This window comes from Anser cygnoides, chromosome 18 (genome assembly GCF_040182565.1).
Source record: "Anser cygnoides isolate HZ-2024a breed goose chromosome 18, Taihu_goose_T2T_genome, whole genome shotgun sequence".
NCBI classification, from domain to species: domain Eukaryota; kingdom Metazoa; phylum Chordata; class Aves; order Anseriformes; family Anatidae; genus Anser; species Anser cygnoides.
In genome coordinates this window covers 12,514,158-12,541,953 of record NC_089890.1, presented here as the reverse complement: position 1 = coordinate 12,541,953, position 27,796 = coordinate 12,514,158, and the positions used below count along the sequence as shown (strand labels likewise).

Genomic DNA, 27,796 nt, shown 5'->3' with positions numbered 1-27,796 from the left:
AATTTGTACAAATAATAAAAATAATGAAACACCTGTTACATGAAGGCTTCCAATGGATCACCCATCCTCTCGTTCAGCTGTCCCACCACCATCATGCACAGAAAAAGAAGCAAATGCGACATAAAGACCCATATCCCATTGACGTGACGATAACTAATGTGACAGCCTGCAGTGCGGCTGAGCACCCCGGCACCACTGTGCCACCCGGGGCACTGAGACACTCCCTGAGCGACGCCTCCACAGCAGTGCGTGGTGCACTGAGGCGAGCATCTCGCTCCTGCCCACCAGAGAGGATGGCGGTGCCACCAGGCTTCAGCCGTGTCACAACCTCCCTCCCCTTCAGGGCGCTTTGCATGGCACTGCTGACTGCGTAACCTCAAACAAAACTTCTATTTCATCCTGCCAGAGACATCTCTAATCAGTAGCAGGCCCAATATCCCCAATAGGCAGCTGACTCCTCGCTCTTGTCCCAGAGCAGGCTCGCTGGGGCCGCACTGTAAGCCCTGCCCCGACGCAGGCTCGGGGTGGCCGCGGAGCAGCGCGGGACGCAGCGCAGTGAGCGGGCGGGTGGGCGGCAGAGTCCGGCACAAACGCTTTGGTACGTTGCCTCAGCCACCGTGGGAGCTCAGGCCAACGGGACGGGTATTTTGATTGTCAGTGTAATTGTTCGTTAACTGCTTATCGCTGCTGGGAACCTGCCTAAACCACTGCTCTAAGGGAGGAGCGCTGGACACGCCGTGCGTGGTTACCCTGCTCACCGTGGGCAGCCACCACCTCCTGCATTTCTCTGCCTCCCAACAGACGTGACAGAGGAGAAGGTGACAGCAAGCCCGAGCCCCACGGGCAGGTCACACTGGTGCCAGGGCAGCTCTGGCACCTGCTGCCCACGGCCCCCGCCCTGTACCCCCCACTCACCTCGCTGCCAGGGTGACGCTTTCCCTTGACAGGGACGCAGCCGCCACTTAGAGCTGGCCACTGGCGTCACAGCCACGGAATACCCTGAGCTGGAAGGGAGCCACGAGGTTCATCGAGTCCAACTCCTGGCTCCACGCAGCACCACCCGAAAATCAGACCCTGTGTCTGAGAGCGCTGTCCTAACACCTCCTGAACTCTGGCAGCTCGGGGCTGTGCCCACCACCCTGGGGAGCCTGTCCCAGAGCCGACCACCTCTGGGGGCAGAACCTCTCCCCAGCACCAGCCTGACCCTCCCCTGTCCCAGCTCCGTGCCGTTCCCTCGGGTCCTGTCCCCAGAGAGCAGAGCTCAGCGCCTGCCCCCCCTGCACCTCCCGAGCTCTCCAGGTGACTTCCCAGCCCACTGGGAAAATGAAACGGATCCGGTGGAATCAACTCCAGCAGCACTTAACACTAATTATAAATCACATTACACGCATTTAAGTTCCGCGTGATATACACACCTCAATGGTGAGATTAATGCGAACTTTGACAGCAATCTGCAAAAACCAGTTAAAAATCGATAGCCAGCACGGTAATTTGGATTTTTTTCACCAAGCAAAGAATCACCACCTCAGGAGCCAGCTGGCAGCAGCAGCTCGCGCTGAGAGCCAGGCACCTCCTGCACCCCGTGCCCTGCTCCGCAAGGGCCCAGCCCTGCGAGGGGCCGAGGGAGCGGAGCCCGGGGGGCACCCACGGCCCCCCCGCTCCCCTCCGGCTGCTCTGGGCAGGTAAGTGCTTCGAGGCTCTTAAGGGCTCTGGTAGCAGAACTGCTGCTCAATACAGAGGGAAAAGCTTTCAGCCACGTAGCCACCCGGGGAGGTGGGTTGGATTTTTGGTTTTTTTTGTGTGTGTTTTCCAGTGCTCTTAACGAGCAGCAAAATAGGCGCTGCACTATAGGTTTCTGAAGGCCCACGAGGCTTTTATGTTAATGACGTTTTATCACCAAACACTCGGATCTAAAAAGACGACAGCAACGCATATGCATCAGAGGCAGAAAAAGCCTTAGCACATACCCACAATGTGGCTCCGAGCCATATTTTCAACGAGTTTTGGAGGAAAGAGTTTAAGCACTGAATGAAATCGTGGTATCAGAACCGATATTTTTCAGAGGGGTCACTTACAGTCCAGAGCCCCTGGCTCCCAGTTGGTTTGTACAGTAACACCCAAGAGTGCTACATGCATAAAGCAGTCCTCAGAAGGTGATGTGCCCGACCAAAGGCACGGGATTTGCAGAAGGGAGCCTGGGGAGGCAGTCAGCAGTTTGTCCTTTCCGCTGCTCTGAACCAGAGGTGTGCTCACACCAGGTTCCTAGCTCCTGTCTGCAACCTCCGCTCCCAGAGCCTTGTTTTGAAGCAGGCCCCAGCACATTCAGACACTTGCAGGGCCCCAGAACAGAGGCTGAGACCCAGGAGACCTCTGGCCGCGCTGCAGGAGCTTGCGGTGAGGGGCGGCCGGGGCCGTGCCCGTGCTTCCCGCGCCCCCGTTACCTGCTGGGCGAGCCCAGGTCCGCCCGGCTGACGATGCGGTGCTGCTGCGGCGAGTACAGCCACTGGAAAGCCGTCAGCGTCCTCTCCTCGATCCGAAACCGGCCCTCTCTCACGTACCTAAAAATAACAACAAGACAGACTGAAATATTCATTAGCGCAGGATGGTTGGAGAGGGAGATGCAGGACACGGGGAGCAACTGGCTCAGAAATGCTGTTTAAGGATGCAAGTGAGACAATAATAGTAGTAATTGTGTGTTCCTTAATGAAAGCAGCAAAATTACTGCCCGTTTGACCACCTCCCTGTGGTGTCCCCCCCCAGCCCCGCAGCCGCTGTTCCCACGGGCACGCTGCCACGGCTCGGGCAGGGCTCTCCTCCCGGGCACCTTCAGGGACAGGGACCCCCCTGTCCTGGCCCTGCTGCCACCAGGAGCACGGGCCCCAAAGGAAGCGGGGGCAGATGCAGCACGGGGCCTCGCAGGGGTTCCTGTGCCCCAAGCCAGGTGCCCGTGGAGCTGCTGCCAGCTGCAGCCCCCCCCAGCGCCCCCCAGCCAGACCCCAGGCACGCCTAACAGCCACGCACAGAAAAACAAAGAGCAAACAGCTCCAGAGCGGTGCGGGACATTTCACCAGGAAACCCTGGGAGGCCGAGGTGGTCTCAGCTCTCTCCGTGCTGCTCAGAGCCACCCGGTGCGGGGGCACGGCCGGCAGCCCCGGTACCACGCGTCCCCCCTGCCCTGCCCGCGGGCACGCCGAGCCCCCAGCGCCGTTACCAGCTCCCAGAGCAGACTAATGCCTTTCTAACATTGTTTTGAATGTCAGGCCAGATGCTGAAGCTTATTAAATAGTATTCAAGCGATGAATCAATGGTTATTATTTTGATTAAAGAAGTATGGGTTCTCCATTACGTGAGCAAGATGTCTGTAACTGCAGTTGTTCCCATCTTTCAGTGGGAAACTCTGCTGCCTGCATCCCCACAGCCAGCTGCACCTCACACGCCTGCCTCTGAATATGAAATTTCATCAGCAAGTGATTAATTATTTAGAACCTCTGTAGCACTGGTTGGAGACACACGCACACACACACACTTGGAATTTCACTTCCTGTGCCCATTAATTGGGACAAACAGAAGCCGAGAGGAAAGGGCAATCAGGAGGGCGCAGCCCCAGCAGAAATAAGCCAGGGAGGCTCGCGGCGAGTCTCCAGAACAAGCTGACCTGCCAGGTTTCTTGGTATAAGGAACCAAGGGCAGTGCTGTCCCAGTGCTCCCTGACAGCTCTTGCATGTAACAGTGCTGCAAAAAGCACTGACAGGAAAGCCAGAGGGATTTGGGGGAAGGAAGGAGAAGAAAAAGAGGGATGGCAGAACAGCCAAGCAAAGCAGCCATTACAATACTTTGTGTCTAAGTGTGCAAGAAGAGGTGTTCTGGACTGCCAAGGGGAGGAGAAAAAGAAAAAAGAAAAAAAAAAAAACGCTTTAGAATAACCCTGCAATGACTCCCACTCTGGCTGTTGCCCAGGCTCGCGGGGCTCCCAGCTGCAGCTGGGACGTGGGGACAAGCCCTGGGCCCGCTCCCAGCTCCTGCGTCACCAGCAGGGCATTGTCACCCGAAGCCACTCCATTCACAGCCTGGCATGGCTACAGCGCCCTGCTCAAAAGTCACACGCTTTGGACGTCACAAACTACACAACTGAAAACAAAAAGACACAGAGAAAGCTTGTTTCCAATGTCAGCCTGTCCCAGCTGCTCCGAGCGCCCCGTCCCCAGCGGGAAGGAGCGGGGACCCACGCACCACGGCTGCCTCAGCACCCCTTCGGCCCCGCACAGCAGCCGCGATGCTTCCCAAACGCCCGCGTGTCCCGAGACACCCCGGTGGCAGCCGCAACAGCCCGGTGTGCGTGGGACCAGGACGCTGCCGGTGTCCGCCACCTGCCCCGCGCCGGGCTGGGACGTTTCCGCAGGCAGCACACCTCGCCGGGGTGCGGCAGGTCCCCGACCCTCTTCCACCTCCGCCGCGCCCCAAACGCCGAGCGCCCCCCGCTGCAGCCCGGGGCTGCCCCTGCCCCGCCGGGGACGCGTCCCCGCCGCGAGCGCCCGGTGCCCCCCGCTCCTGGGGCTGCTCCGCGACCCCCGGCGTGCCGGGAGCGGCTGGGAGCCCCCCCCAGCGGAGCGCCGGCCTGCCCCGCCCGTCCCAGCACCAGGAGCTGCCCCGCACACCCAAGCTGGGACCACCGCGCAAAGTGCCCCCCCCCGCCGGCCGCGGGGACCCCCGGCCCGACCCGGCCCTGCGGGGACCCCGGGCACCTCCCGCGGCCCGCGGCCCCCCCCGGCCCGCACTCACCAGCGCACCAGCTCCCACCGCCGCTCCCCCGCCGCCTTGCCCGAGGCCATGCCGCCGCCGGGCCGCCCCGCGGGGCTCGGGGCTCGGCGCCGCACGGCGAGGCGGGGCGGGGAGCGGAGCCCCGGGGCGGTCCCGGTGCGGGTCCCGGGGCGGTGCGGGTCCCGGTCGGTCCCGGTGCGGGTCCCGGCTGCGGGCAGCGCGGAGCCAGCGCCGGGCTGGGCTGGGCTGGGCTGGGCTGGGCGGAGCGGAGCGGAGCGGAGCGGTGCGGTGCGGAGCGGAGCGGCCGGGCCCTGCGCGCTCCCCCTGGCGCCGCTCCCGGCACCCCGCGCCCGGCCCGGTGCCCCGGCGGGCGGCCCCGTTACGTAAAGCAGCCGCAGGGCCGCTCCCCGCCGGCCGCCCCGGGGCCGTGCGGGCACCTCGCGGTACCGGCAGCGGGCAGCGGGGGCGCGCACACGGCCCCCGGGGAACGGGCTGCGTCCCGGCCCCGGCGCTCAGCGAGTCCCCAGCGAGCGCTGCAAAGCCCCGGGGGTCCCGGCTGTGCCCCCCCTCCCGAGCCCTCCGAGGAAGGGCTCCGTTCCTGTCCTAGTTCATCCTCGGAAACAAACGTGTGACCGACACAATTTGCATGTGTGAAGCCTGGGAACGCCAAAAGAAAATTACCCTCCCGTGGAATCAAGGCTAAAACCTGCCCTGTGTCTGGTCCTGACGTGCTGCCTGAAGTCCCCGCGAGCTGCTGGGTTATGGATGGCCCCTGGTGCTTAGGAAACGAATTGGAACTATTTTTAGATATTATTTCAAGAAGATTGAAATCACACTAAAAGTGGTTTCACAAAAGGAGTGTTCTGGCCCTAAGTCCTAACTTTTCTGATTTGTAAGAACAAAATTTTGCAAGTTATCATTTGCCAGGTGTTGTACATGATCCAGCAGCTTCATTTAAATTAAGTAACATTAGTAGCCCAAGTAAGTACCTTTTATTGGCAATTTCAGAGTCCCACTCCTGCAGGAGCTGAGCCCACCTGGAACACATTAACACCTTTGTCTCAGCTGACCCTCGCTAAAGCAGTGCGGTGCGGTGCTCTGGTGGCTGCACAGGCTGTGGCTCTCCCAGGGTCACACACGGGGATTCAGCCGGGGTCTTGTGCACATGGGCAGTGACCCTCCCTCGGGGGGAGCCCAGAAGCAGCGCCCCCCGAGCAGGCTGCGTCCACCAGCCTGCAGTGAGAGGACAGCATTCAGCGGCTGGCAGCCTGCTGGGCTGCAGGGAGCAGCATCTGTGGCAGGGCCAAGAACTTTGTCCTGAGCTGGACGCTTTGGCTGAAATGATGACGAGGCAATAGTTTATACTGAAACCATCAGATTTTAATGAGCCCAGCAAGCGAGCCCACTCCCACTCCCTCTGGCCTACGCAGCCCCCAGCAGGGCAGGGCCGCAGCCTTCTCCGATCCCTTGGTGCTCCCTCAGCTTCTCTCCAATGCTCACTCCCTGGCAGGGGCCCGGCGGGGAAGCAGCGACGGGGCCATGTGGGAACAGAACGGGTGCAGGAGAGGCCAAGGCTCTCCCTGCTGCCCTGGAGCCAGGGAACCTGCCTGTCCTGGTTCAGCACACCTGCTTCAGCAGGCCTGGGAGATCTAAAGAGTTAAAACAAATTTTATTTTAGGAAAAAAAAATTCATTCTAAAATAATGAGGTTTAAAAATAAATAAATGGCACAATCTCACAGGAACCCCACACTAACGTACCAGGCATCTTCCATTTGCCCCCTTGTGCTGCCAGCACCATGCTGACCACAGGCGGGTCTCCCTTTGGGGCCAGCACACCCACGCGAGGCTGTTGGATTTGGCCCCGTTATTTCCCGGCCCGAGGCCGCCCCAGGGAGCCCTGCTCAGCCCCGTGGCCGTCCTCAGCGAGCGGTGCAGAGCAGGAGCTCCTTGAGGGACAGCACATCGCGTTACATAGCTCGAGCAAATACCCCTGCAGGTGAGATACTTCCAAGCCCCCGTGGAAATGTTAGGCTAACGTTAAATGCACGCAAACCCTCTGGCTTTCAGCCCTCCGCCCCTTTGAGGAGCTCCTCGCTGGGTTGCTCAGAGCAGCAGGAGGCCCGCGGGTGCAGGCAGGCGGCACTGCGATGGGGCCGCAGGTAACGAGCACTGGGGGCAAGGGCAGCGCCGCCTTGGGGGGGAGCCGAAGCTCTCCCAGCGGGCCGGGCCGAGCCGCTGCCGCCCGCCGGGGAGCTCCCGGTGCCGGTGCCGGTGCCGCTAGGGGTCAGTGCAGGCCCGGCGCTGCCGCCGGCCGCCGCCCGCGGGGTCCGTCCCTGCCGCGGCGCCGGGGCTCGGCGCCCTCCTCGCCCCCGAGCGAGCGGAGGGGCCGGGGGCGTCCCGGGGGGGCGTCGTCCCGGGGGGGCGTCCCGGGGGGGCGTCCCGGGGGGGCGTCCCGGGGGGGCGTCCCGGGGGGGCGTCCCGGGGGGGCGTCCCGCGCTCCCTCCGCCCGGGGCCGGGGGCTCGGTGCGGGCACCAGCGGGGGCTGCGCAGCCCGGGAGGTGAAACCCCCGCGGCGTGGCCGGGAGGCGCTGGGGCAGCCCGGGGAGGCGCTGGGCAGCCCCGCTCCCCGCTCCCCGTCAGCCCCGCTCCCCCCCGCTCCCCGTCCCCGCCGCGCCCCCAGCACCGAGCTCGGCCAAGCAGGAGCTGGCTGCCCCCGAGCGCCCGACCTTGGTCGTTTGCAGGCTTGCGTTTTATCCGGCGGAAAATCGATGAAAGCTGTACAAATCTGGCGCAACACGACGCACGCAGAATCTGCCTCCCCGTCTGTAACTCGGTACTACCAAAGCAAGCACATGAGCCAGGGGAAGTCGCAGTGAAATACACAAAGCAGCCCTGCCACACAGAGCAAACCACGCTGAGGTGCACCAAGGACATCGGGGCAAGTACTGACCTGCGGTTACGAATGGGGGCGAGATGACCCCAGCGAGACAGCACTTCCCTGAGCAAGCAAGTCTGCCCTCCTCAGCCAGACAAATATCCATCACCCCACAACAACCTGTCATTGCAGAATAACTCAGTTTTTTACGAGAAAAAAACCTAGGAGGCCAACAGCAGTCAGTGTGAAAGAGGAGTGCTAGGAAGCACCAAAGCTCTCAGCTGCACCCGCCGGGAGGCCTTAAGCAGAGATGTCTGAGTAGTTCATGGAAACCAGAAGCTTCTATGCACATTCACGTCTGCACGTGCAGACCTTCGGACCTCCCCGGTCAGCTTTTCTCCTGATTTGATGATTTTGCTCATGGTGTGAATTAAGCTCACTCTCCATAGAGGAGTCCTAATTCCAAGCCCAGCTCCCCCTGCTAGCAGCTAGCACCAAGCCAGGCTGTGCCACAGCACTTTGCACCAGGTAAGGATCTGGTCTTCTGTCTGCTACAGCATGGGGACGTTACAACCCCGCCGTGTGGTACCCGGACGAGCATGTTTTCTGCCCGTGGGCAGCACGCAGGACTATTTTCCGTGGCAGGAAGCAGGACCGTTTCCTGTGGCACACCCCTGACCGCAGCGCATGGCACAGACGTTCGCTCAGAGGTCTGAAACATCCACGGAGGAGAAAGGATGCGGGATGACCGAGCGACACGGGGCCGCGTGCTGCGGGCTGCCTCACAACACGCTCGGTGCCGGCTGCGCGCTGCTGGCACGCTGAGGGCTCAGCGGCGGGCAGCAGCAGCTCAGGGGCAGCCCGGCCCAGCCGAGGGGCACCGCGCTCCCCGTCGCGGATTTCGGAGCGCGGGCCCTGCGACCAGCAGGCCGCCAGCTGACCGGGAGGGCGCTGCCGTGTCCCTGCTCCTTCCCCGCCGTGCGACACGGACAGGCCGCGCTCCGGCTGCGCTGCTGGAAGCACAACGAGCCCAGCCGTCCCCGCTGGGAGCCCCGAGCACACAACGAGCGGCGTGAGGGGTCAGCGACCGCACGAGCGGCCGGGGAGCCCTCCTGCGCCTTCCTGCCCCCGGGCTCCCCGCCGGGCCGCCCCACCTTTGGCGTTCCCACCCCGGGCAGCCCGGGGGAGGCACGAAGGCTGCCGGCGTTCGGGCAGAGCCCCGAGGGCCCCCGGCTGCGCGGCTCCGGGCGCTCGGGGCCGGGGCCGGGCGGGCGCCGTCAGCACCGCGGACAGCGGCGGCGGGAGCGGGGCCGGGGGGGGGGGCCGGGCGGGGCCCCGGAGCCCGGTCCCGGCCGCGAGGGGCGGCCCCGGCGCTGGGTCCGCTCCCCGGGGGCCCCGCGCGGCGCGGCCGGGCCCGGCGAGCCCCAGTTCCGGTCACGTTGCCGCCTGTTTACGGCGCGGCTGCGGGCGGGCGGCGGGGCCGGGCCGGGCCGGGCGAGGCGGGGCCGCCGCAGGCAGCGCGGGCGGCGCGGGGAGCCCGGCGCGGCCCCGGCCCGGCCCGGCCCGGCCCGGCCCGGCCGCCCCATGACGCCCAGCGGGCGCCCCGCGGGGCCGCGGCGCTCCCCAGAGGTAAGGCGGCGGCGGGGGGGGGGTTCCCGGGACGCCTCCCGGGGGGGGGGGGGGGCGGCAGCGCGGAGCCGAGTGCCCGGGGGGGGCCCCGCGGAAACGCCGAGCGCGGCCCGCAGCGCGGGGACCGCCCGCCCCGCAGCGCCGGCCGCGGGCCCGACCCCGCCGGCAGCGCCCGGGGCCAAGCACGGCCTGGCTTCCCGCAGCCCGGCGGGAGCCGCCGCTCGCAGCGGTTGCGTCTCGGCGGAGATGCCGTTAGGTAAGGAGCAGCAGAGCACTCGGTGTGCTTCTGCCTCCGCGGAGGTCAAGGAGAGCTCCCAGTGACTTTCCCAAGGCCAGGATTTCACCTCCGGTTTCTGTTCCCGGCATCGTCACTCCTCTGTGACCTTCTGCAAGTTTCTTTGCTTCCCTTCGCCGCGTAGCCCTCACCTTCACAGCCATGCTTGCTTCACGGCAGTATGGCAAAGTTTTACATGCTTGCACTGAGACCATAGATTATCACCAGCATAGATTGCTGATATGTAGCAGTGAGCTTTCCTACGTACGTTGTACGTGATGGAGAGGGGGTTGCTGGCAGCCACAGCAGGATAAATTATCGACCTGCTCCTGCAAACCTTGTTTGTGCCCTCAGCCTCCCTAGGTAATTTGCCCTTTATGAGGAAAAATGATGTGAGTAGAGACTGGATCTTTCTATGATCGTGTTTGTGCTGGGGTATGCATACATGCAAAACCACATCTGCCTTTGGAAGGCATCCTCAGGAGCTGAGGTTGCTTTCTTAGGTCACAGTTCTGGGATTCTGACTGACGTGCACAGACTTCAGCACAGTTTTGCCTTGGAAGCAAATCCTCAGACAAGCTGTCCGTGCGATGGAGATCAGTTCTGAGCAGACTGGCAACTGAGTCGGCCATTGTAGTTATTTCGAGAGGTTAACTCATTTTGTTTTGCAAGAAATAAGAATTCTGATAAATTGGGATGAAATTGCAAACCTCACCAAGGTTTTCCAGCAGTACGTTGAAACACCCCGCTGAGATCAACATTCCCAATGCACTTTGTCCCAAAGACGGCAGCGTAATGTTGAAGGGAAGGTAAAACACGCTCCATTTTGGAGGTGGAGGGCAGGACCACGAGAAGGCTCAGCTCTCAAGACCATACCCAGCTTGAGAAACTGATGGGGACTGAGCCCAGAGCCGCCGCACTCCCCGTCACCACCTTGCCCGGGCTTGGAGAGCAAGTTACTTGGAGAGCTTTCTGAAAAGGCACGGGTTTGAGGTCGGCAGGAAAGTTGCGGCAGGGTGGATGCACTCCAGTGGCACATTTTTCAGTGCAGTCCTGGGCGCACACGGAGCTGACTCCCCAACAAACCAGGGAGAGCTGCGCAGGCACAGCTCTGTGGGGAGAGGGACGGCTCGGGGGCGGCTGCCACTCCAGTGGGCTCAGCGGGTTGACGCCTCCTTTCCAGCTGTGCACTTGTGTACAGCTATCAGAAACAAGGCACCGAGCATCCTTCAAACTAAAGGGGAGCATCGCCTACCCTTGGGCTTTTACAGCAAATGACTTCTGCTGGCATTGCAACCTCTTACGTGACTCCTCCAAGCCCCGCAGTGCACGGCCCCGCGAGGCCTCCCACCACCAGGTGCTTTGGCAGCTTAGACCCAGCCTGGAAACACAAAGTCACGCTGAAGCCACGAGGGAGGGATCAGAGCGGCTCGCTCCCGGTCCCTCGCGTTGCTCGGAGCAGTGCAGCCGTCCCGCGGGGAGCTGTGCTCGCGAGGCCGGGCGAGGAGCTGGTGCTCAGCACCGCCGGTGACCGCGCTGGTCGCCGCGCTCTGCCTCTCGTGTCAGGCGTGGGCTGAAGGCTCCTGCCGTGCTTCACCACAGAGCCATGGTCCTCAGCACCTCCTGGGGGCTTCGAAGCCGTCAGCGCAGGGAGCCGCAGGACCATCAGCTGGCAGACAGGATGGCTCTGTGGCACGTTATTAAGTCAGCCAGCAGCAGCAGCAAATAACCCTTATTAACTCCCAACACCTCCCAAGTGATTTTGGTGTGTGAAACGACCAAAGGCACTGCAAGCTAAACACTCAAAATGCAGTTGCAATCTCCACGTAACTACAAAAGCAATGGAGGGAAAACAAGTTGCTGAGAGTTAGGTTTAGGAGTTCTTTTGGGAACTGAGTGGGGACCTCCCAGCAAGGCAAGGGTTCGTTCACAGCTGATGGCATTGGAAATACTTGAACAGCTTACAGATGCTACTGAAACTCCACAACTAAATTGCAGCTTCATTAATGGCTCTTGCATCATTACCTGTACCCTGCAGACACTGGGAGCTGCAGGGCGGCACCGTTGCTGCTCTCCATGGGGAGGCAGGGGCCGGAGGAGAGGCACCTCCTGCCCAGGGCACCAGCTCGCGCCTCGCGTCTGTGCTGCCTGCTGACGGCAGCTGGGAGGGCCGCACGCACGTACCCCATGGCAGCCCCGCAGCTCCCCCAAGTCATGAAAGGAGAAGCATTTAGGTGGACACTGAAGAAATTCCTGCCAAGGTGTGGGCTCTGTAAAGCTCTGTAACTGGGGAAAACAGTCCACGGGAATTAGGATTTTCGAAGTTCAGGGCTCAAGATCCATGTGGAATATTAAGTTAATAAAAGGATAATTTTCCACCTAAAGGAAGGGAGGAAAAGTTCAATGGAAAGATTCCAGCCATTTCTACCAAACACATCTCAACCAGACAGAACAAAGTGCTTGGAAATAGCACTACATATCCTCCAGGGCTTTGTCCAACCTACTTTCTGACACTCCCAGAGACAAGGGTCCACCACTTCCTTAAGGGAACTGCTCCAAAGCGGGGGCACACCTTCCCCAGCCCCTCCCCGCCACCAGGGCTGCAGAAGGGCACGCTGCGATGGCGTGAGCTGTCCCCAGGTAACTCTCACTGGCACAAGTAAGCTCTCCCTCCACCATCAGCTCTTGTCACTGCCCTCTCTCATCATAAAGATGAAATGCCAGCTCTCTTGGAAGTCATCAGGATACAGACCTTTTAACCTTGTCTATTAAGATGTCATCAGGAAAAGTCAGACGACCTACAAGTCTCCAAAATCATCACCTTGCCATTCAGAGGAATGGGAATGATTAGGATGTTAAGTCTAGAGCAATATTTTTTTCCCCAAAATCCACTTTGAAATGACAAATACTGAGGGACTACAAATCCCTTGAGGTCCCAGGAAATGCCCTGGTTGCTTTGAACAGAGTGCATGAACCTTACATCCAGACAGGCAGGAACAGGAGGGCCAGTTCAGGGCAATTTCCTCCTACATGACATTGTTCCACAAGGAAGCTGTAAGCTGGTATAAATCATACCTCTCACAATAAGTGCTTAAATGAGGAGCAGGACCTCTGTATCCATTGCTTTTATGTATCACATCAGCCTTTATGTGCTTTTCTATAGCATTCACGTGTTGAGTGTTTGGAGCATTTCATTCCCTGAAGAGCAGATCCATCCTAAAACCAGGCATGTCATTGTTGTGCCACTAGAAACAGATCCCTGAGGCATAAAAATAGCCAATAACAATCCACCACATACACCAAAGCCAGTTCACATTACACAGTTTTCTTATGTCAGGCTTTAGCCAGATTCCTGCAGCCTCACAGACCACAGTGCGAGCCCCAAGCCCCTCACACAGCTCCGGTTTGACACCCTTACCCCAAAGCAGGACAGCCACAGGAGAACCCAGCTTGTGCCACCTGCAGCTGGGTGTCGGAGCTGGCTCCAAGCACCCCGCCCGTACACCACCAGGACCCCGGCCCCGCAGCAGGCAGAGCAGCACCACCAGCAAGCCCAGGGCCAGCTGGATCCAGGCTGAGAAGCAGCTGGACGCATGCAGGAGGTGCAGCACCCTGTGCAAGCAGAGCTTCCCCACCACAGCACCCCCAGGAACAAAGCAGCACTACTGTGCTGTGGGGTTTTTATACCAGGGCTGGGAGAAGGGGGCAGCTGCAGGACATCAGCACTGTTTCAGGCCCTGCAGCTGTTTCCTATAAATAAGGAATTTATAGGCCTGAATAAATTCAGCTGTAAATAAGCTAAAAATTCCCTGTGCATCTCTGGGTGGCTGTAGCTCTGTGCGGTGGGCTGGCAGTACGTCACCTTCCGTGGGGGCAGGAGGAACAGGTCCAATGCCCCAGCAGCAGGGGGCAGTGGGGAAGGCGCTCCCAGCGCGCTGGTATTGGAGCCTCACTGCGGCCCCTTCCCTTCTCATGAAATACTGAGTGTGTGGAGACCTGATCCTAAGGTTTCCACAAACCTTTGGAGGCCTTGGCAAGAATAAAGCTTTGAGCTAGGACCACTGCTAAGATTGCTTACTTTAGAATCAAGCTTAAATGGGGTTTGATTTGGTTTAGGTTGTGGGAATTAGCTTAAAATGTGCTACATTAAAGGACTGGGTGTGCGTATAAACGTGAGCTAAAGCGCTTGCTTAGTTCTCAAGTTTGTATTGAGAGAAACATGAAATCAGATGCGAGTGAATGAGGAAGTGGAAGTAGCTTCCCAGTGGCAGGATGGTGCGTGCTGTCCTTAGGCTTCCTGGCAAAAAAATCCCAACCTTTCCAGCAGCTTGCTGCAGGTTCCCCTTCCCCTAGGCTCAGTGCATGGGCTAAGGACAGATTCCACATCCGCACAAAATGGCATTTCCCAGAATTAAGGATTCTTCCAGAGGTTTATTTTTATCTCCCCGGTGCAGTAGCACAGGTAGGCAGCTCATGCAGCTGCTTCACCGGAGCAATCACCGCGCGATGAACTCCTGCACCCTGGGGCCGAGCCTCCGGGCGCAGAGCTGGCAGCGGCACGTCTGTCGGGTGAATTACCAGTGAAGGTGTTCCTTCTGCTGTAAGGCGACGCAAAGCTTCTTGCCACGTAACGCTGATCGGATTAGACTGAGCATATTGTATTTTTCATGTGCTAGGTCTCCTGCCGCAGTTGCTGCTTTGTAATATGTGCCTTGCCAAGTGACAGCCGAAGTCAGCGCTGGTGTGGCTCCCACCTGGGGACTGCAGGGGGAGCAGGAAGCAATCCTGTCCCAGATGTAATCCTGCTCAGCGATAAAACAGATTTCCCGGGGCCAAATTTAAAATAGAAACGAGCCGTTTCAACACGCGTCTGTACAGCAGCGCTTTCTGTTTATGCAGTATCAGAGCTCTCCAGCCCCAGCCCGCAGCGGGAGCTGGCAGCAGGGATGGGGCAGTGCGGGGACTCGGGGGCTGCTCCCGCGGGACCCCCGGTGGGGTCACGTCCCCTGCACGGAGCCGCCTTGCCTGCAGCCACGTCCCCGGGGAGGGACGGGGGAGAGCAGGCGCCCGCGGTGCCTGGTGGCTCTGCCTTGTGCTGGGGCTCCGGGACCGGCTCCGCTCCCGGGGTGCCGCGGTGCTGCTGCTGTCTGACAGCAGGCCGTCTCCTCTCCCCGCAGGCGTGGAGCGCGAGCTCGGTTGCGATGGAGACCGTGTCCCTGGAGCACCAGATCCAGAGCGTGCAGCGGCACATCGCTTTCCTGAAGAAGGAGCAAATGGAGTTGCTCCACGGCCTGCACCTGGAGATCCTCCGCTTGCAGAAGCACTGCTCAGGTGAGCGCCTGGTGCCCACGGGCAGGCAGCGAGCCCGGCACAGCCTCCCCTCCTGCCAGGCACCGTCTGCCCCCGTGTCAGGAAAGCCCTGACAGCATCCCCCTGCCAACGGGCACCGGCAGCTTCCTGTAGCTGCAGCGCTCTGAAGGACCGGAGCAATTCTTATTCTGGGCATCAGCTGGACGAGCGGGCAATAGGAGAGGAGTCCGTGTTCATAATCCATAATTAAGACCCTCTTCCTTAGTTTTAACTCAGTGCTTGGGGCAGGCTTCTGAAAGGGGATCAGCCCCACCAGCTCAGTGCTCTCCCCAGGCTGTGCGCCCACACCCTGCAGTAGTTTGACTGCAGTGATCACTACCCTGGAGGGATTCACTGGTCTAAGGAAAGGAAAAAAAGCCCAAGCGTCAGCCAGCAAGGTGGTCCTGCCTTTTCATTCCATGATTTGTGCCCTCAAAGATACTTTGGTTCTTAAAATGTAAAAGTAGTTCATCCTTTCTCCCAGATGCTGGTAGATGAAGGGAAGGAAAAGGGCTGAACACCGATGATGGGGGTGCACGGGACTGTGCCAAAGTCACTTTCAGAACCGGGGGAATGTGATTTTCTTGTTTATATTCTGTTACTGTGCATTAGTGTCTGTTATTTGGAGCTGCGAAATCCACTCTTCCCTGCCAGCCCGGCCCGGAGCAGCTCAGCACTGGTGCTGTCGGCAGTGCCCGTGTCTGCTGCCCAGTGCTGTGTGAGCGCTAAAGCCACGGCACCAGCGCGTCCGCTGCCTGCCAGGAGCAGCTGCCGCCCTCCTGGCCCCCAGGGAGCCTGGGCTGGGGGCAGGTCCCCGCAGTGTGGGGGCTCTCCCATCACACCGCCTCGCCCAGCAGTGGCCCCGCTCTGCCTGCCACTGAAATCCATCCCGGCGCTCTCATCAATAATTCAGCTGCAGCGAATTACTCACTGTCTTCCAGCGTCTCATCCTCACTGATTCCTGGGAAAGAGACATGACGGCATTTCTAAAATTGTCGGTTTATTCCCCGTCCTTCCCCAGCTTTTTCTGTTGTGTTTCGTTTCTTTTAATATCTGAGAGGCTGTAGATGAGGCAATGTGGGACAGCAGGGTTCTCAGGCTTGAATCACGCTGCGAGGTTCAGAGCCACCCGTGGCAGAGGTGGCCCCGTCCGTGCTTGTTGTTTGCGATCAGCTCTTCCCAGCCGGGCCGACTGGCAGCACTGCGGGGCCAGACGGGTGTTGTGCCATTGGCACGGTGTGTAGTTCTGCGGTGCCTTTCTGCTAGGAGCGATGGGGGCAAACCTCCTGTCCAGCTCTGGGATGACTTTGGTCATGTTTTCCGTGCCATCACCTGAGATGCTGTTTGCATGAGAGGTGACTTGGTCACTCAGCACTTCCCCGTCTGCTCCAGGTGCGTAGCTCGTTGCTGCACCTGGATCTGCTGCTTTAGACCTTGGATTTTTGCATCGTGACCTCGGTGTCCGAGCAGCATCGCTGCCAGCCCATCCCCCTGTGGATTTCTGCATTGCTGCTGCCCTCTGACAAAGCCCTGGCAGCGTCAGGGTGCTGGGGCCCTGGGGGTGCCTCCCTGGGGAGGGAGCCGAGCGGTGCCACACGAGGTGGGGGTGCGCAGGGCACACAGCACCAGACCGGGCTGGATCTGGCAGCAGAATGGCTGTCCTCATAAGGGACCTTCTCCGGGTAGATAAACCCACAGCTTTTCTGCCCCAGGACCCAGGCTGGCACAGGCTGTGCTGTGTCCTCGGCAGCCTCCGCCACCCAGCACCGCTGCAGGGCAGCGGGACGAAGGCAAGCTGGGGAGGGGGCCCCGGCACCCGCTGAGCTCCGCACCGCTCCGCCAGCAGCACGGGCGGGAGGAAGGGGCCGGCAGGACCGCGAACACTGCAGCCTGTGCAGGGGGGCAGCTGGGAAGCTGGCCCTAGCGAAGCCCTGCAGTCCAACATCTACAGTTGTAGCGCTTACAGGAAGATAAATGCAGTGAAGAACAGCGTGGTATGATTCATTTATTGGAATAAACTTCACGTTACAGAGCAGAGTTGGCTTTCCTCCCACTCCCATTTTATTTGCGAAGCATAAACACAGCAGAAATAGCAATAGATTCTTTCAGACTCTTATGTTTCTCTTTTACTGGAAGATGAGCTCAACTCTTGTGGCAATAATTAGCATGTTCCCCAGTGTTAGCAGAACAACAGGAGGGGAAGCTCGTGCAGGAAGCAGAGCCGGGTTTCCAGGAGGGAATCCGTGGAGGCAGCGTGATGGATCAGCAAAGTGCAGCAGAGAAGGTGCTGGCAGCCCCTCCGCTCTCCCCCGCGTCTGTCCGAGCGCAGGAGCAACCTGGTGTCCAGAGGGCAGCGGAGGCCCTGCGGGCCCCGGCTGCTCCCGAGGGCGTGGATGGTGTCCCACGGCTGGGACCGCGTGGCCCCGGGGGCGGCGAGGGCGTCCTGGCCGCTGCAGAGCGCAACCGCAGCGCCCGGTGGGGTGCCAGGGCCCGGCCAGCCCAGGCGGCGGGGGGAGCCCCATGGAGATGTGCAAGGGGAGAGGAACACGGAGCTGGAGCGGGCTGCGGCCCCTCCGAGGCACGGCCACGTCCCGCTGTGGCAAGGCCAGGGCAGAGCAGCCGGGGCAGGGCTGCCGCCGCACACATCCAGCCCGCAGCCCGGGGCGGTTTGCAGCACCCCCGCGGCTGGCACAGCAGCAAGGAGCCCGCTCTGTGCGTTATTCAGCAGAGCATCGCTGTCTTTCCAAACGGGAGACTGCTTTAGATTTCATTTGGAATATCTCTGAGACTCCAAACCCATTATTTTAGCTTCAGAAAAATAACGCAGCTACCATTGATTTCCAATGGGGCAGTCAGGAGTGCTGAAAGCTTTCCAGAAATTGCATTACGTTCTCAGTTACTTCTGCATTCTCACTACAGATTTGTTTTCTAAGACAGACGGGCAGAGGAGCCTGAGCCAAGCGTTTCGCTTCAGAAGGATGGCAGTGATGAGGATTAGAGTCAACACGAAAGCAGATTAAAAGAAAAATGTAGGGCAAAGATTAACCATTTGAATTCATATTCAGAAAGAAAAGAGCTCCAAAATGACTGACTACTGCTGTTAGCTCTTTCCTTCTCCTCTCTTAGCTGCTGGTAGTCTAGTAGTCTGTGGTATTAATTCAAAAGAAATTGTAAATGTTCGCAGGTTAAAGGCAAGCTCCAGCAGGTCCCTGAGCTCGCCCTGTCGCTGTCCCTGGCGGGCTCGGCAGGGTGCTGTGGGCGCACGGGGGCCGTGGCCACGCAGTGTGCGCATCCCGTGGGGTGCTTCGGTGCCCGTTTGTCCGCGGGAACGCTCCGGCGGTTTGTTCCCGAGGTAGGGGGTGAAGTGCTTTCTGCACTGCAGCCACCCCGCTGTGGTGCCCCGGGGGCTGTGGGGGGCCCTCCCTGCTGTACGAGCCCTGAAGGGCTGGGTGCTGGGGAGCTGGGGGCCCTGGGGGAGCCTCGGCCCTTTGGCAGGAGAGCCGTGGGCCACCGGGCTGCGCACAGTGACAGGTTTGAAGAGGCTTTTGGAGCGTACGTAGTGCTGCAACAGTGCAGCAGCGTCCTGCTCCAGGCACAGCGCAGGGACAAGGACGTCCCACTTGCGTAATGTGCAGAGGCAGGGAGCGCAGGCTGGAAGCAGTACATTATGAAATACTTCAGGCTGCAGTTTACACTTTGGTCTATTTTCAGTCCCTTGCTTTGCTCTTTGTCCTGATTTAAAGCACCGAAAATGGTTCCAAAAAAAGAAGTCCCCATGGGTGTGAGGGAGCCTCTCCTGCCTGCGGTGGGGCAGGACCTGCGACTGCACCAGTCACATCCCAGGGGCAGGGGCTGCTGCAGGTCCCGAGGCTGCCTAATAACTCACGGATTGCCAGGCACCGGGCTCTGGACCAGCCGCGGCTGGGAGCGCTGGGGCGGGCGCCGTGGCCGGGCAGAGGAGCCAGGGCTCAGCCCCGGCAGGTGCCGGGCGAGCGGCAGCCTGGGCAGCAGGAAAGGGGAAGCAGCGAAGGCGCCGGGCAGGGGCAGGGGCTTGGGCTCATCCCTGTTTGATTTCTCTCCTAGAGCTGACCCACGACCTTGAAATGAAAGAGCTGGAAGCCCGCCAGCAAGGTAGGATCTCGCGGTTTGCATGCGCTAAGTGGGGTGTGTGGGGTGCGGGCTGCCCGCACGGGGCCTGGGGGCACGGGGTCCCCTTGCCCTCAGGGGTGGTGGGGCTGGGAAGCCCACGTGCACAGTTCACAGCCTCTTAGCACCGAGGTTAAAGGGCCTCAAATGCCTGTGCAAAAAAAAAAAGGGTTTTGCATGTGAAAGCAAGGATCCATAGGGTTTGCTTTGCTAATCCCCTTACACAGAGCCTTAGGGGTAGTCCACGGACCCCCAGGGAGCATCTCAAAGCCTGCAAAGCCTTGAGCCACAGGAAAAAGCAAACAAGGGGGTTATCGGTTACCCCCTGAGCTCCTCTCACCCCTGCAGACCATCCTGAAGGCACCACCAGTTCCTCACTATGACCCGCAAAATAATCTTCCACGTTCCATAATAAGGGGAGAGGATTGCTGGTGCACCCAGAATGTCTGCAAGCTGCTGGCATGAGCCTTGTGGGCCGGGATCAGCGCTGCAGAGCTGGCCAAGGCGCATTTCTCAATGTGCTAACCCCCAGGTCCCGGTGTGGATCGGTGGCGAGGGAGGTGCCCATGCTGCCCCTGCCCAGGCCCTGCAGAAATGCATCCCTCAGAACCACCCCGGGCTCCCCTGCCCGGCGTTACTGCCCCATCCTCATGGCCACCGCCTCTCCCGGGGCCTGGCCGCTGACCCGAGCCCAGCCCCGCGTCCCTGCCCGTGCTGCAGGGACCGTCTGCAGTGAGCACTGCCCGCAGGCCTCTGCCCATCGTTCAGCCTTTTAACAGCTTAGGAGTACGAGCACATTTGCTACATTTATGGGGCAACAACCTAAATTAAGATGCCATCAAATGATCGCTCTTCAAATGCCACTCATGTAATAATTACCGTGTGCAGCTGCCTCCCTTAAGATCTCATTAGAAAGCATTTTTCCTCTGCAGAAGACACTTAAGAGCTGAAGCTATAAAGTGGTTGCAAAGCGTATCATAAAAAGCAGAGCTTTTTCACAGCCACGGGAGTGCGCCTGGGCATGCCGTGTGCGCTGCGCTGGTCCCCAGTGACGGGCGCTGCCCTCCTCGGCCCCACGGGAGGGCTGCGTGGGGGGCTCGCGGCCCGGCCTGCCGGGGGCACCTTGCCTGGTGCAGAGGTGGGTCCCCACGGGGACACACGTGGCCGTGGGGCAGGACTTGTCCTCATACTGGGCACCCTCGGTGGGCCGGTGCGTTTCCACAGCAGGCTGAAGGCTGCCTGGAGGAGCCCCGAGAGATGGGCCGCTGTGGCTGCCGTGCTCCCCAAAGCCCTGTCCCCAGCCCCTCCGCCCTTTCAGGATCATTGGGCAGAAGGGAGTAGGGAAATGCAAAGTTTTGTTACCCAAATTGCTCTACAGATGGACAATTAAAAAATGCAGTCTCTCGATGCTACTACGGCGGGGTAGAAGGCAGGATGGGTGCGTGGCTCGGTGGCCGGTGCCGTGCCCCCGCAGGCAGGTGAGGGAGCCGTGGCTGGAGCTGCCACAGGGCCCACACAGGCTGGCTGGAGCGGTGCAGGGTGCTCGGGAGCAGCGTGCAGGGCTGGTGTGAAATCACGCTTTTTTGGGTGCCACCGGCGTGACTCAGCAGGGCCGGGGCAGGGAGGGCACCCGTCACTTGCGGGGTGTAGGGAGAGGTGGCGGGTGGGAGCCGCGGGGAACCTGCCACTCGGAGCAGCGCCTCTGCTTGAACAAGTCCTGTCAGCGCCCTGTCGCTGGCAGCCAGCTGCTGCCGGGAGCAGAAAGAAGACGAACAGGTCAGGCGTCAGCAACCAGGGGTGACGGCGTGGTGAGTACATCGCAGCCGCGAGAGGTGCTGGCCGCCTGCCGCTGCGCTGGGCGGTGCTGCCGCAGCCCCGGCTCAGGAGCCCCGCTGCTGGGGGGCTGCCAGGGGGCGCCCCCGACCTCCGGGGCAGCGGTGAGCCCGCGGCCCCTGCGGGGGGTGGGCAGCCAGAGGCGGCGCAGCAGTTCCCTCTGAGCACACGCCGCCCTTCTTGGGAGCTCTTCTTGGGAAAGGTTTTCCTTCCTGAGAAAGGCTGCGACACGGGGAGGAACTGGGCATAGCACAGCAGCGGCAGGGTCCCTCTCCTCCTGTCCTCTGCCTCACGCCCAGCCTGGGGCTGCACCCCAGCTCCCGACCCCACGGCTGCCTGTAGGCAGCTGCGGCCGCATCCTTGTGCTGCTGGTGCCGCCAGCGCCGGGGTGCTGCGTGCCAGAGGGATCGCTGCTGCTCACCGGCGCTCTCACTCGCACCTGGAACCGGGCCGCCCCTGCAGGGCCCTGGCGTCACCAGGCGGAGGCCAAGGCGCGCGGCTCAGGCGAGGGTGGGACAGCGAGGCGAGGCGCTGGGGACGCTGGGGCAGTGCCTGTGCGGGGAGCACCCGGGGCAGCCTGGTCCCACCCGCACCTGCACCGTGGTGCAATGAGAGCGGCTTCAGCTGCAGCGCCTGGCTTCTCTTGGGTGTCCGTAAATAAATGAACACATTTACGTGCCCCTAAATAAATAGCCACATGCATGTACGTCCGTTTCTCCCTAGGCCCTCAGCTGAGCATGGCTCGACTGCCTGGTAATCCTGGATTAGTATTCTCTATCCTCTCTAATCTGGCTCTGCAGTCTCTTGGCACGAGGGCAACAGCACTCGATAAATTGGGTTGATTGCTTTGCTGTTGGGTTTTTCTCCTCTGTCCCAGCCTGTACACTAGCCCCATCAAGAAGGGGTCCCGTGCCTTGCCCCAGAACACAGGGAAGGGTTGCATGTGCTGGTGGGCAGCCCATGGGGAGTTTTTGGGCCACGGTTTCCAAAAGCACCTGAGCAGCCCGGTGGCACAGCATGGACGTGCCAGCATCCCGCTGAACCATGCCCCTGAGTCTGGTGCCCTCATGGTCACCTCCACGTGGGCAACTGCTCTGTCTGCTGGGCAGAGCCACTCCTGCCTCTTCCTAACCCCCCGTGCCTTGCCCTGCAGACGTGCTGGACCGGGAGCTGGAGGAGAGGTGCCGGGCGATGGAGGCCCAGCTGCAGGAGAAGGAGAAGGACAACCTGGAGCTGCGCAAGGAGCTGCGCCACAAGGAGACTCTGGTGGCCGCGCTGCGCTCCAGCCTCCGCAACAAGGAGCGCAGGTTCCTGGAGGAGCTGAAGCGGCGGAGCCACCGCGTCACCATCCTCGACACTGAGCTGCAGAAGCAGACGGAGGCAGCCGCCTACCTCTCCCTGCAGCTGCACGCCACTGCCCAGCGGCTGCCGGGACCCCGGGCCAGCGGGCGGCCACCCCCTGAGCAGCCCCCGTCCGAGGGCAGGCCCCGGCGCCGTGGCCACCGGGCGCACCCACGGCGCCCACCCGGGGACGGTGCCCGCCCCAGGGACCCCACACGTGAGGAGCACGACGCCATGCCCGACCCGGCCCTCTTCCTCTACACGACACGGCCGCCCGCCCCGCAGCGCCCACCGGAGCCCCCCGCCGAGGCCCGGGGCACGCCCAGCACTGCTGCGGCCCCCCGGGCGCAGAAGTCCCCCCGGCCGCCCCCACAGGAGCCCGCAGCCAGGGCCCGGCCACCCAAGGGCGAGCCCAGCAAGCGGCCAGGGTCTGGGCCCCACGGAGCCCGGGCCCGGGAGTAAAGTGGCCAGGGGTGGGCACGGCCCGAGCGGCCGGGAAGGCGCTGAGCCCGGCGGCACTGAGGTGGGCGCCGGCCGAGGTTGCTGCCCCTGTCCCCCGGGAGGGGAAGGAGGCAGCGGAAGGTGGGTGCCCTGCCCGCACCCCCTCCCCGCTGAGCAGCCCGCGGTGCTGGGGCACGGAGAGCGCGGTGTGGTGATGCTGCATGAGGCTTGCCAAGGGGGAACGGCTGAGCAGCTGTCCAGAGCTTCCAGAGGAAGAAAGGCAGAAAAATAGTGTTTCCAAGACGAGCAGATCCTCCTGTTCCTGCTGCTGCTGTTCCTTGGAGAAGACGCCGGTCATGTTCCCCAGGCCTGGGGTACCAGGTGCACAGCAGAAAGACTCGTGGCTTGGCACAGGGCTCAGCACAGCCCTGCCTCGGGCACCCCCGGCTGGGCTGGGCTGGGCTGGAGGGGCCCAGACACCACCAGCACAGTCCTCGGTGCCCAGGGGTTGCCAGCGGCCGAGTGGCAGTCGGCCCCGTCGGCACCGGAGGGGTTTTCCCCCTCCACAGGGCGGTGCAGCTGTGCCAGCCGTGTCCCAAGTCACCACTCCCCTCTGCGGGATTTGTCTGGGTGTCACACGGATTTCCCCCACGTTATATGCACGTGGCAGGCTGGGACAAGGCCGATGGAGATGACCCACAAGCTGGAAGGCGCCCGCTCGCAGCACCCGGCGCTGCTCCTCACATGCTGCTGGAGCAGGTTCCTGACTCGCGTCACCCGTGATGGGCAGGCTCTGTCCGTGCACCAGCGTTGTATTTGTTGCTTGCACCCATGGCCAGGTGTTGGTGTTTCACCACAGACAATAACCACGTCAGCAAGGCAGTGGTGAAGGTGGGATCTCATGCACCGCCACCCTGCTGGGGCAGGACCAGCCGCAGGGGCGGCCCCACGAGGAGAGGAGGCTGCACAATCCGCTTCGCCCGTCTCCCTGGGGGTGCCGCAGCTCCCCGAGCTGGGCTCTGGGGAGCAGCTGGAAGAGGCACCGTGGGGCTGCCGACTGTCCTCCCACACTGCGCGTCCCTCCCTCCCAGCACCACGGCGTGTGCCAGCGCCCGGCGTTGGCCCCTTCCACCCTGCCTGACTTCAGACCAAACCAATGGCTTCAGCTGCTCTGAAGCAAAGATGTACCCTAAATGTCGTGGAAGAGCAGAAACTGGGACAGGAAGAAGCGGGGCAGGGGGCAGGTCTGGCCTGGGGGCTCCAGGGGAACTAAGGAGCCCCACAGGTAACCGGGAGCCAGGCGGTTTGGGTGCCAGCCCTCCCTTCCCCCAGTCCTCGTGCTGTCGGGACACCAGGGCTGTGTCTGGGAGCAAAGCACCCCGAGGCTGTGCAGCCCCGCCGGGCCCAGGGCCCAGCACGACCCCACGGCCCGCAGGGCGATGCCTGGTGCAGGCAGGAGGAAGCCGTGTGCCGCCATCGGACCCCATCCCCTCTGAGTTCAGTTTGAAACCCCCAGGAAAGCACCACCATCCTGCAGCAGCCGGGCTGAACCTGCCTCGAGCTCGCCCGCAGAGCACTCACGCAGTCAGAGGTCTCTATTTTTGTAGTTCAGTGTTTATATATTAAAATGCTTTTACGAGATTCTCAGTAGCAGTCCCCAGGCCAGCTCTTTGGATGGTTAAAACAACCCCCCAAACATACCATCTGCACCGGCAGGACAGGGATGAGCAGCTTTTGTACCTTTTCTTTGCCTGTGACGTGAACCCGCTCGGTGAAGCACCAGGCTTCGGAGGCGAGGCACCCCCCGGCACTGCCCCCCGGCCGTTACTGACCGCGGCCTCTAAGCACACCCCCGAATTTGCGAGGAGCCCCCTGACACCTCAGCTGCACGGCCCCAACGCGGGGACAGCTCAGGGCCGAGCCGTGCCCGCGGGGTCTGTGCCCGGCCGGGTGGGACGGGGCGGCCGCTCGCCGGCGCCGGCAGCGGGGTGCCGCAGTGCGGCCTGCCCCGGGAGGCCGAGCGGGCAGCGCGGGGGTCACGGTGCGGCGCCTCGTGGCCTTCCGACGTGGGAGCGTGCCGCAGGCTCAGGGAGGTTCTGCTGAGAGTACAGCTCGATTTTATTTTAATGTGAGAGAGGGTAAAGAAATCTCCGTGCCGTTCGGCCGAGCGTTACTTTGGCTGTGGTTTGCACAGCGGCTTTCCCCCTCGTTTCTAGACAATCCTGATACACAGAGTGTGTTGCGTTTTTATTATAAAATCATTGATAAAATCATGGTGGTCATGACTGACCTGAGCATTAAAAAGGGGAGGGAGTGTAAATACCTTCCTATTCTCTGTAAATACCTTCCTAGCAATCAGCATTTTTAGTGCCTAGCAATGTAAATGAAGCAACCCTGTGGGAGCTGCAGGATCCTTCCCCCTTCACCGGTAATTAGCAGCTCGCTGGAGGAGTTTATCTCATCTCATCCCAGTGCCCCCATGACTTCTGCCCTTCCCAGCACCCCAGCAGCGTGGATGAAGGGGAGAGAGGCAGCGGGGCCCTGAGCGGGGCGCTGCAGGTCCCTGCCAGCAGCCCTCGGGTGCGCAGAGCCTCCCGGTCCCCCCACAGGCCTAAATGCGCCTGGAAGCGAGGTGATGGAGGTGTCTGGGGCTAGCCCTGCGCTTCCCAGGGGATCCTCCCCTCCGAGCCTGGGGGGCCAGCTCTGTGTGCTGCACCTACTTCAGTCACTGCTGCTGCTGCTGCTGGGGGGGAAGCTCTAGAGTCCTATATATACACAAATATATATACATATATACATACGTGCACTTGCTTTGAGGGGAAAACACTGTATGATTGTAATAGAAATTATGTTGAAATAAATTATTTTAATCTTTGTATTTATATAAAATGATCAAAGAGATCAAAAAAATGATCAAAAAAAGAAAAAAAAACAAGCAAGGAGGCAGTGTTCCTATTTTTAGTAAGTCGGCCGCTGTTAGATGCAGCGAGCCCCGGGGAGCAGCAGGGACGCGGGCAGCCTCTTGCCAACCCCCGGGTCCCTGGCTGGGGGACAAAGCAGCGACCTGCGGGCTGCATTTGTCCCATGCTGTCAGACTCCCTGGGAGTCAAAATGGTTAACGTAGCTTAAACCTGCGCTGTATAGCTCTGTGCATAGACACGTATAGACCGAGGAGTGTAACTGCTGACACCTACATGCTTTGTATGGAACAAGCAATGTGTAATGTTGACTCGTAAAGCTTAATGATTAGACTGGAAATGGATGCATAGCAATAACGCTCAGTTGTTAAACAATATCTTATATATATATAAAACACAATGTGCTGACAAGTCTCTGTGTGCAGACTAACAGCCGGGCACTGCTCCTGTACCCGCTGGTTTTGTTCTGCAGCTGTGTAAACCCTAATGGTTTTGATGTGTTGGATTTGTTAATCTCCTTTTCTTTGCATTATTACTCTTCCGAAATCTCTCTGAGGAAGGGATGCCTCGCGTTGCACAACCCCGCAGCACAGGCGGAGGAGCTGTGCTGAGCCCTGGCAGGCAGAGCCAGTCCTGGTGACTCGCACGCTCCCCTCGCCTGGCTCTAGCCCCGGGCAGGCTGGTCGGGAAGCTCTCCCTCTTGACCCTGTTAATTAAAAAGCCATATTTTCTGAATGTGCTTGCTAGGGCTAATCTAAGCGCTCCTGGCTATATCCTTCCCCTCTCCGCTTTGAAGGTGTGGTTTTGAGGGCCCAAATAGCGCAGAGGCTCCCCGGCCCCAGAGGCTGTGCTAGGCCAGGAGGAACCAGCACCTCGAGGGGGCCGGGACTGCCACCGGACTTGGGTGGGGGGCCCCAGTGCGGCCAAGAAAAATAATTAGGGGCAAAGCGGCTAGGGCAAGATGTGCATCAGCAGGGCTGTGCGGGTGGGCCGGCCGGCGCTGAGGCCGCGCTGGGGACATGCCACCCACCAGTGGTGCCAGTGCCGTCCTGCGCAGCAAAGCCCAGCACACCTCCGCTGCCGGTGCCCTGCTTGCTCCCCGGTGAGGCAGTGAGCCTGCACGGGCTCGGCTCCTAACCTGCCGTGCTGCAAACCGCCTGGTAAAGCACTCCCTGATGACATCTGCCCCACTGGCATGGGGACCTGCCCCTCTCCTGCACTGCACTGTGCAGAGCTGTGGTGGCTGGGCCTAATCCTATTGCCCTGGGGAATTTTCAGCCTGAGGCAGAGCTTGAGGCCTTCCACAAACTGCCTTACTGCACAGGAAATCACACGCAGGGCACAGCTGATACATGGGGACCTGCAGTGTGGGAGCATGGGGGTGACTTCTCCTGGTTGCCCTGAAAAGCTGAAGGCGCAGCAAGAAATGTGATCTCTGAAGAGAGAGCGATGGTCAGGGATTTCTCTCCTCTGCACAACGCGTCTCAATGCACGAGTTACCCAAAACGAGCTGCCGGGAGGCAGAAGCGTGAAACTGTGGTGGTGCTGCCCTGGCTGACGCTCCCCACTGGGAAGCTTAATGGGCAGCACACCAACAAACTTCCATTTTGGGGCATAGGTGAACATCTCAGGGTCCCTGCTCTGCTCGGTGCCCGGAGGCCACCCACCAGACGCGATGAGCCAATTTGGCAGTAATGACGCTGCCGCCTCCTCTCTGCACGCCTGCTCTTGTCGCTCCCCTGCGCTGCCGGTTGCTGAGCGCCGCTGGGGAGGTGAACAAGGGGAGAGAAAACCTCCTCCTGTCCGCAGGCTGCCTCGCTCCCGCTGGGTGCCATCAGCCACGCCGGGCTGCGGGGCCTCCCCGCCGGGCCGAGCAGGAGCAGCCCCGAGCTGATCGGCGCGGAGCGCTCACGTGCAGGCTCTCCTCCGCCCCATGCGCTCCGTAAAAGCACAGAGATGAAAGTGCCGCGTCTCCTCACCAGTTAAAACCTGCCCTTTGCTCCCAAACGCCAAGTTTCTCTGTTTGTTCCCTCTCCAATGGTGCTGCGCAGGGCTGGCGCTGCAGCGATGCCCTTCACATGCCAGCCGAGAGCCCCCGGCCCGGCGAAGCTGCCCGGAGCCCCCAGCAGTGCCCCGAGGGGCCGGTGCCCGTGGGCAGGGGACACAGAGCACGGCACTTTGTGTCTGCACCGTAACGAGTCCCCGCATCTCACCCCCTTCGTTCACCTTTG

At 61.0% G+C, this 27,796-nt stretch overlaps 3 protein-coding genes across 5 annotated transcripts in view; 2 read left to right on the top strand and 1 right to left on the bottom strand.

Moving 5' to 3' along the window:
- The window catches only part of RAP1GAP2 (RAP1 GTPase activating protein 2), an 84,189-nt gene extending 75,127 nt beyond the window's left edge, over window positions 1-9,062 (bottom strand). Inside the window, exons 1-2 of one of the 3 annotated variants that reach the window (XM_066979512.1) lie at window positions 8,789-9,062; window positions 2,442-2,558 (exon numbers count right to left, since the gene is read on the bottom strand). Coding sequence is in view for 2 of the 3 variants with exons in the window: in XM_066979510.1 (XP_066835611.1) it covers window positions 2,442-2,558; window positions 4,780-4,829 (167 nt within the window). In the remaining variant the exon portion in view is untranslated. Of the gene's footprint in view, window positions 1-2,441; window positions 2,559-4,779; window positions 4,925-8,788 lie in introns of those variants that run through there. The other 2 variants (XM_066979510.1, XM_048074151.2) reach the window with 2 other exon arrangements.
- A 67-nt stretch (window positions 9,063-9,129) lies between these two features.
- The window catches only part of CLUH (clustered mitochondria homolog), a 55,301-nt gene continuing 36,634 nt past the window's right edge, over window positions 9,130-27,796 (top strand). The window contains exons 1-3 of the mRNA XM_066979502.1: window positions 9,130-9,263; window positions 14,715-14,868; window positions 18,970-19,017. Coding sequence (XP_066835603.1) covers window positions 9,219-9,263; window positions 14,715-14,868; window positions 18,970-19,017 — 247 coding nt within the window. The 5' untranslated portion in view covers window positions 9,130-9,218. The remainder of the gene's footprint in view (window positions 9,264-14,714; window positions 14,869-18,969; window positions 19,018-27,796) is intronic.
- Window positions 19,041-26,078, top strand: CCDC92B (coiled-coil domain containing 92B). The gene has a single exon (XM_048074055.2). The coding sequence runs from the start codon at window positions 22,057-22,059 to the stop codon at window positions 22,666-22,668; it is 612 nt and encodes a 203-aa protein (XP_047930012.1). The 5' UTR covers window positions 19,041-22,056; the 3' UTR covers window positions 22,669-26,078.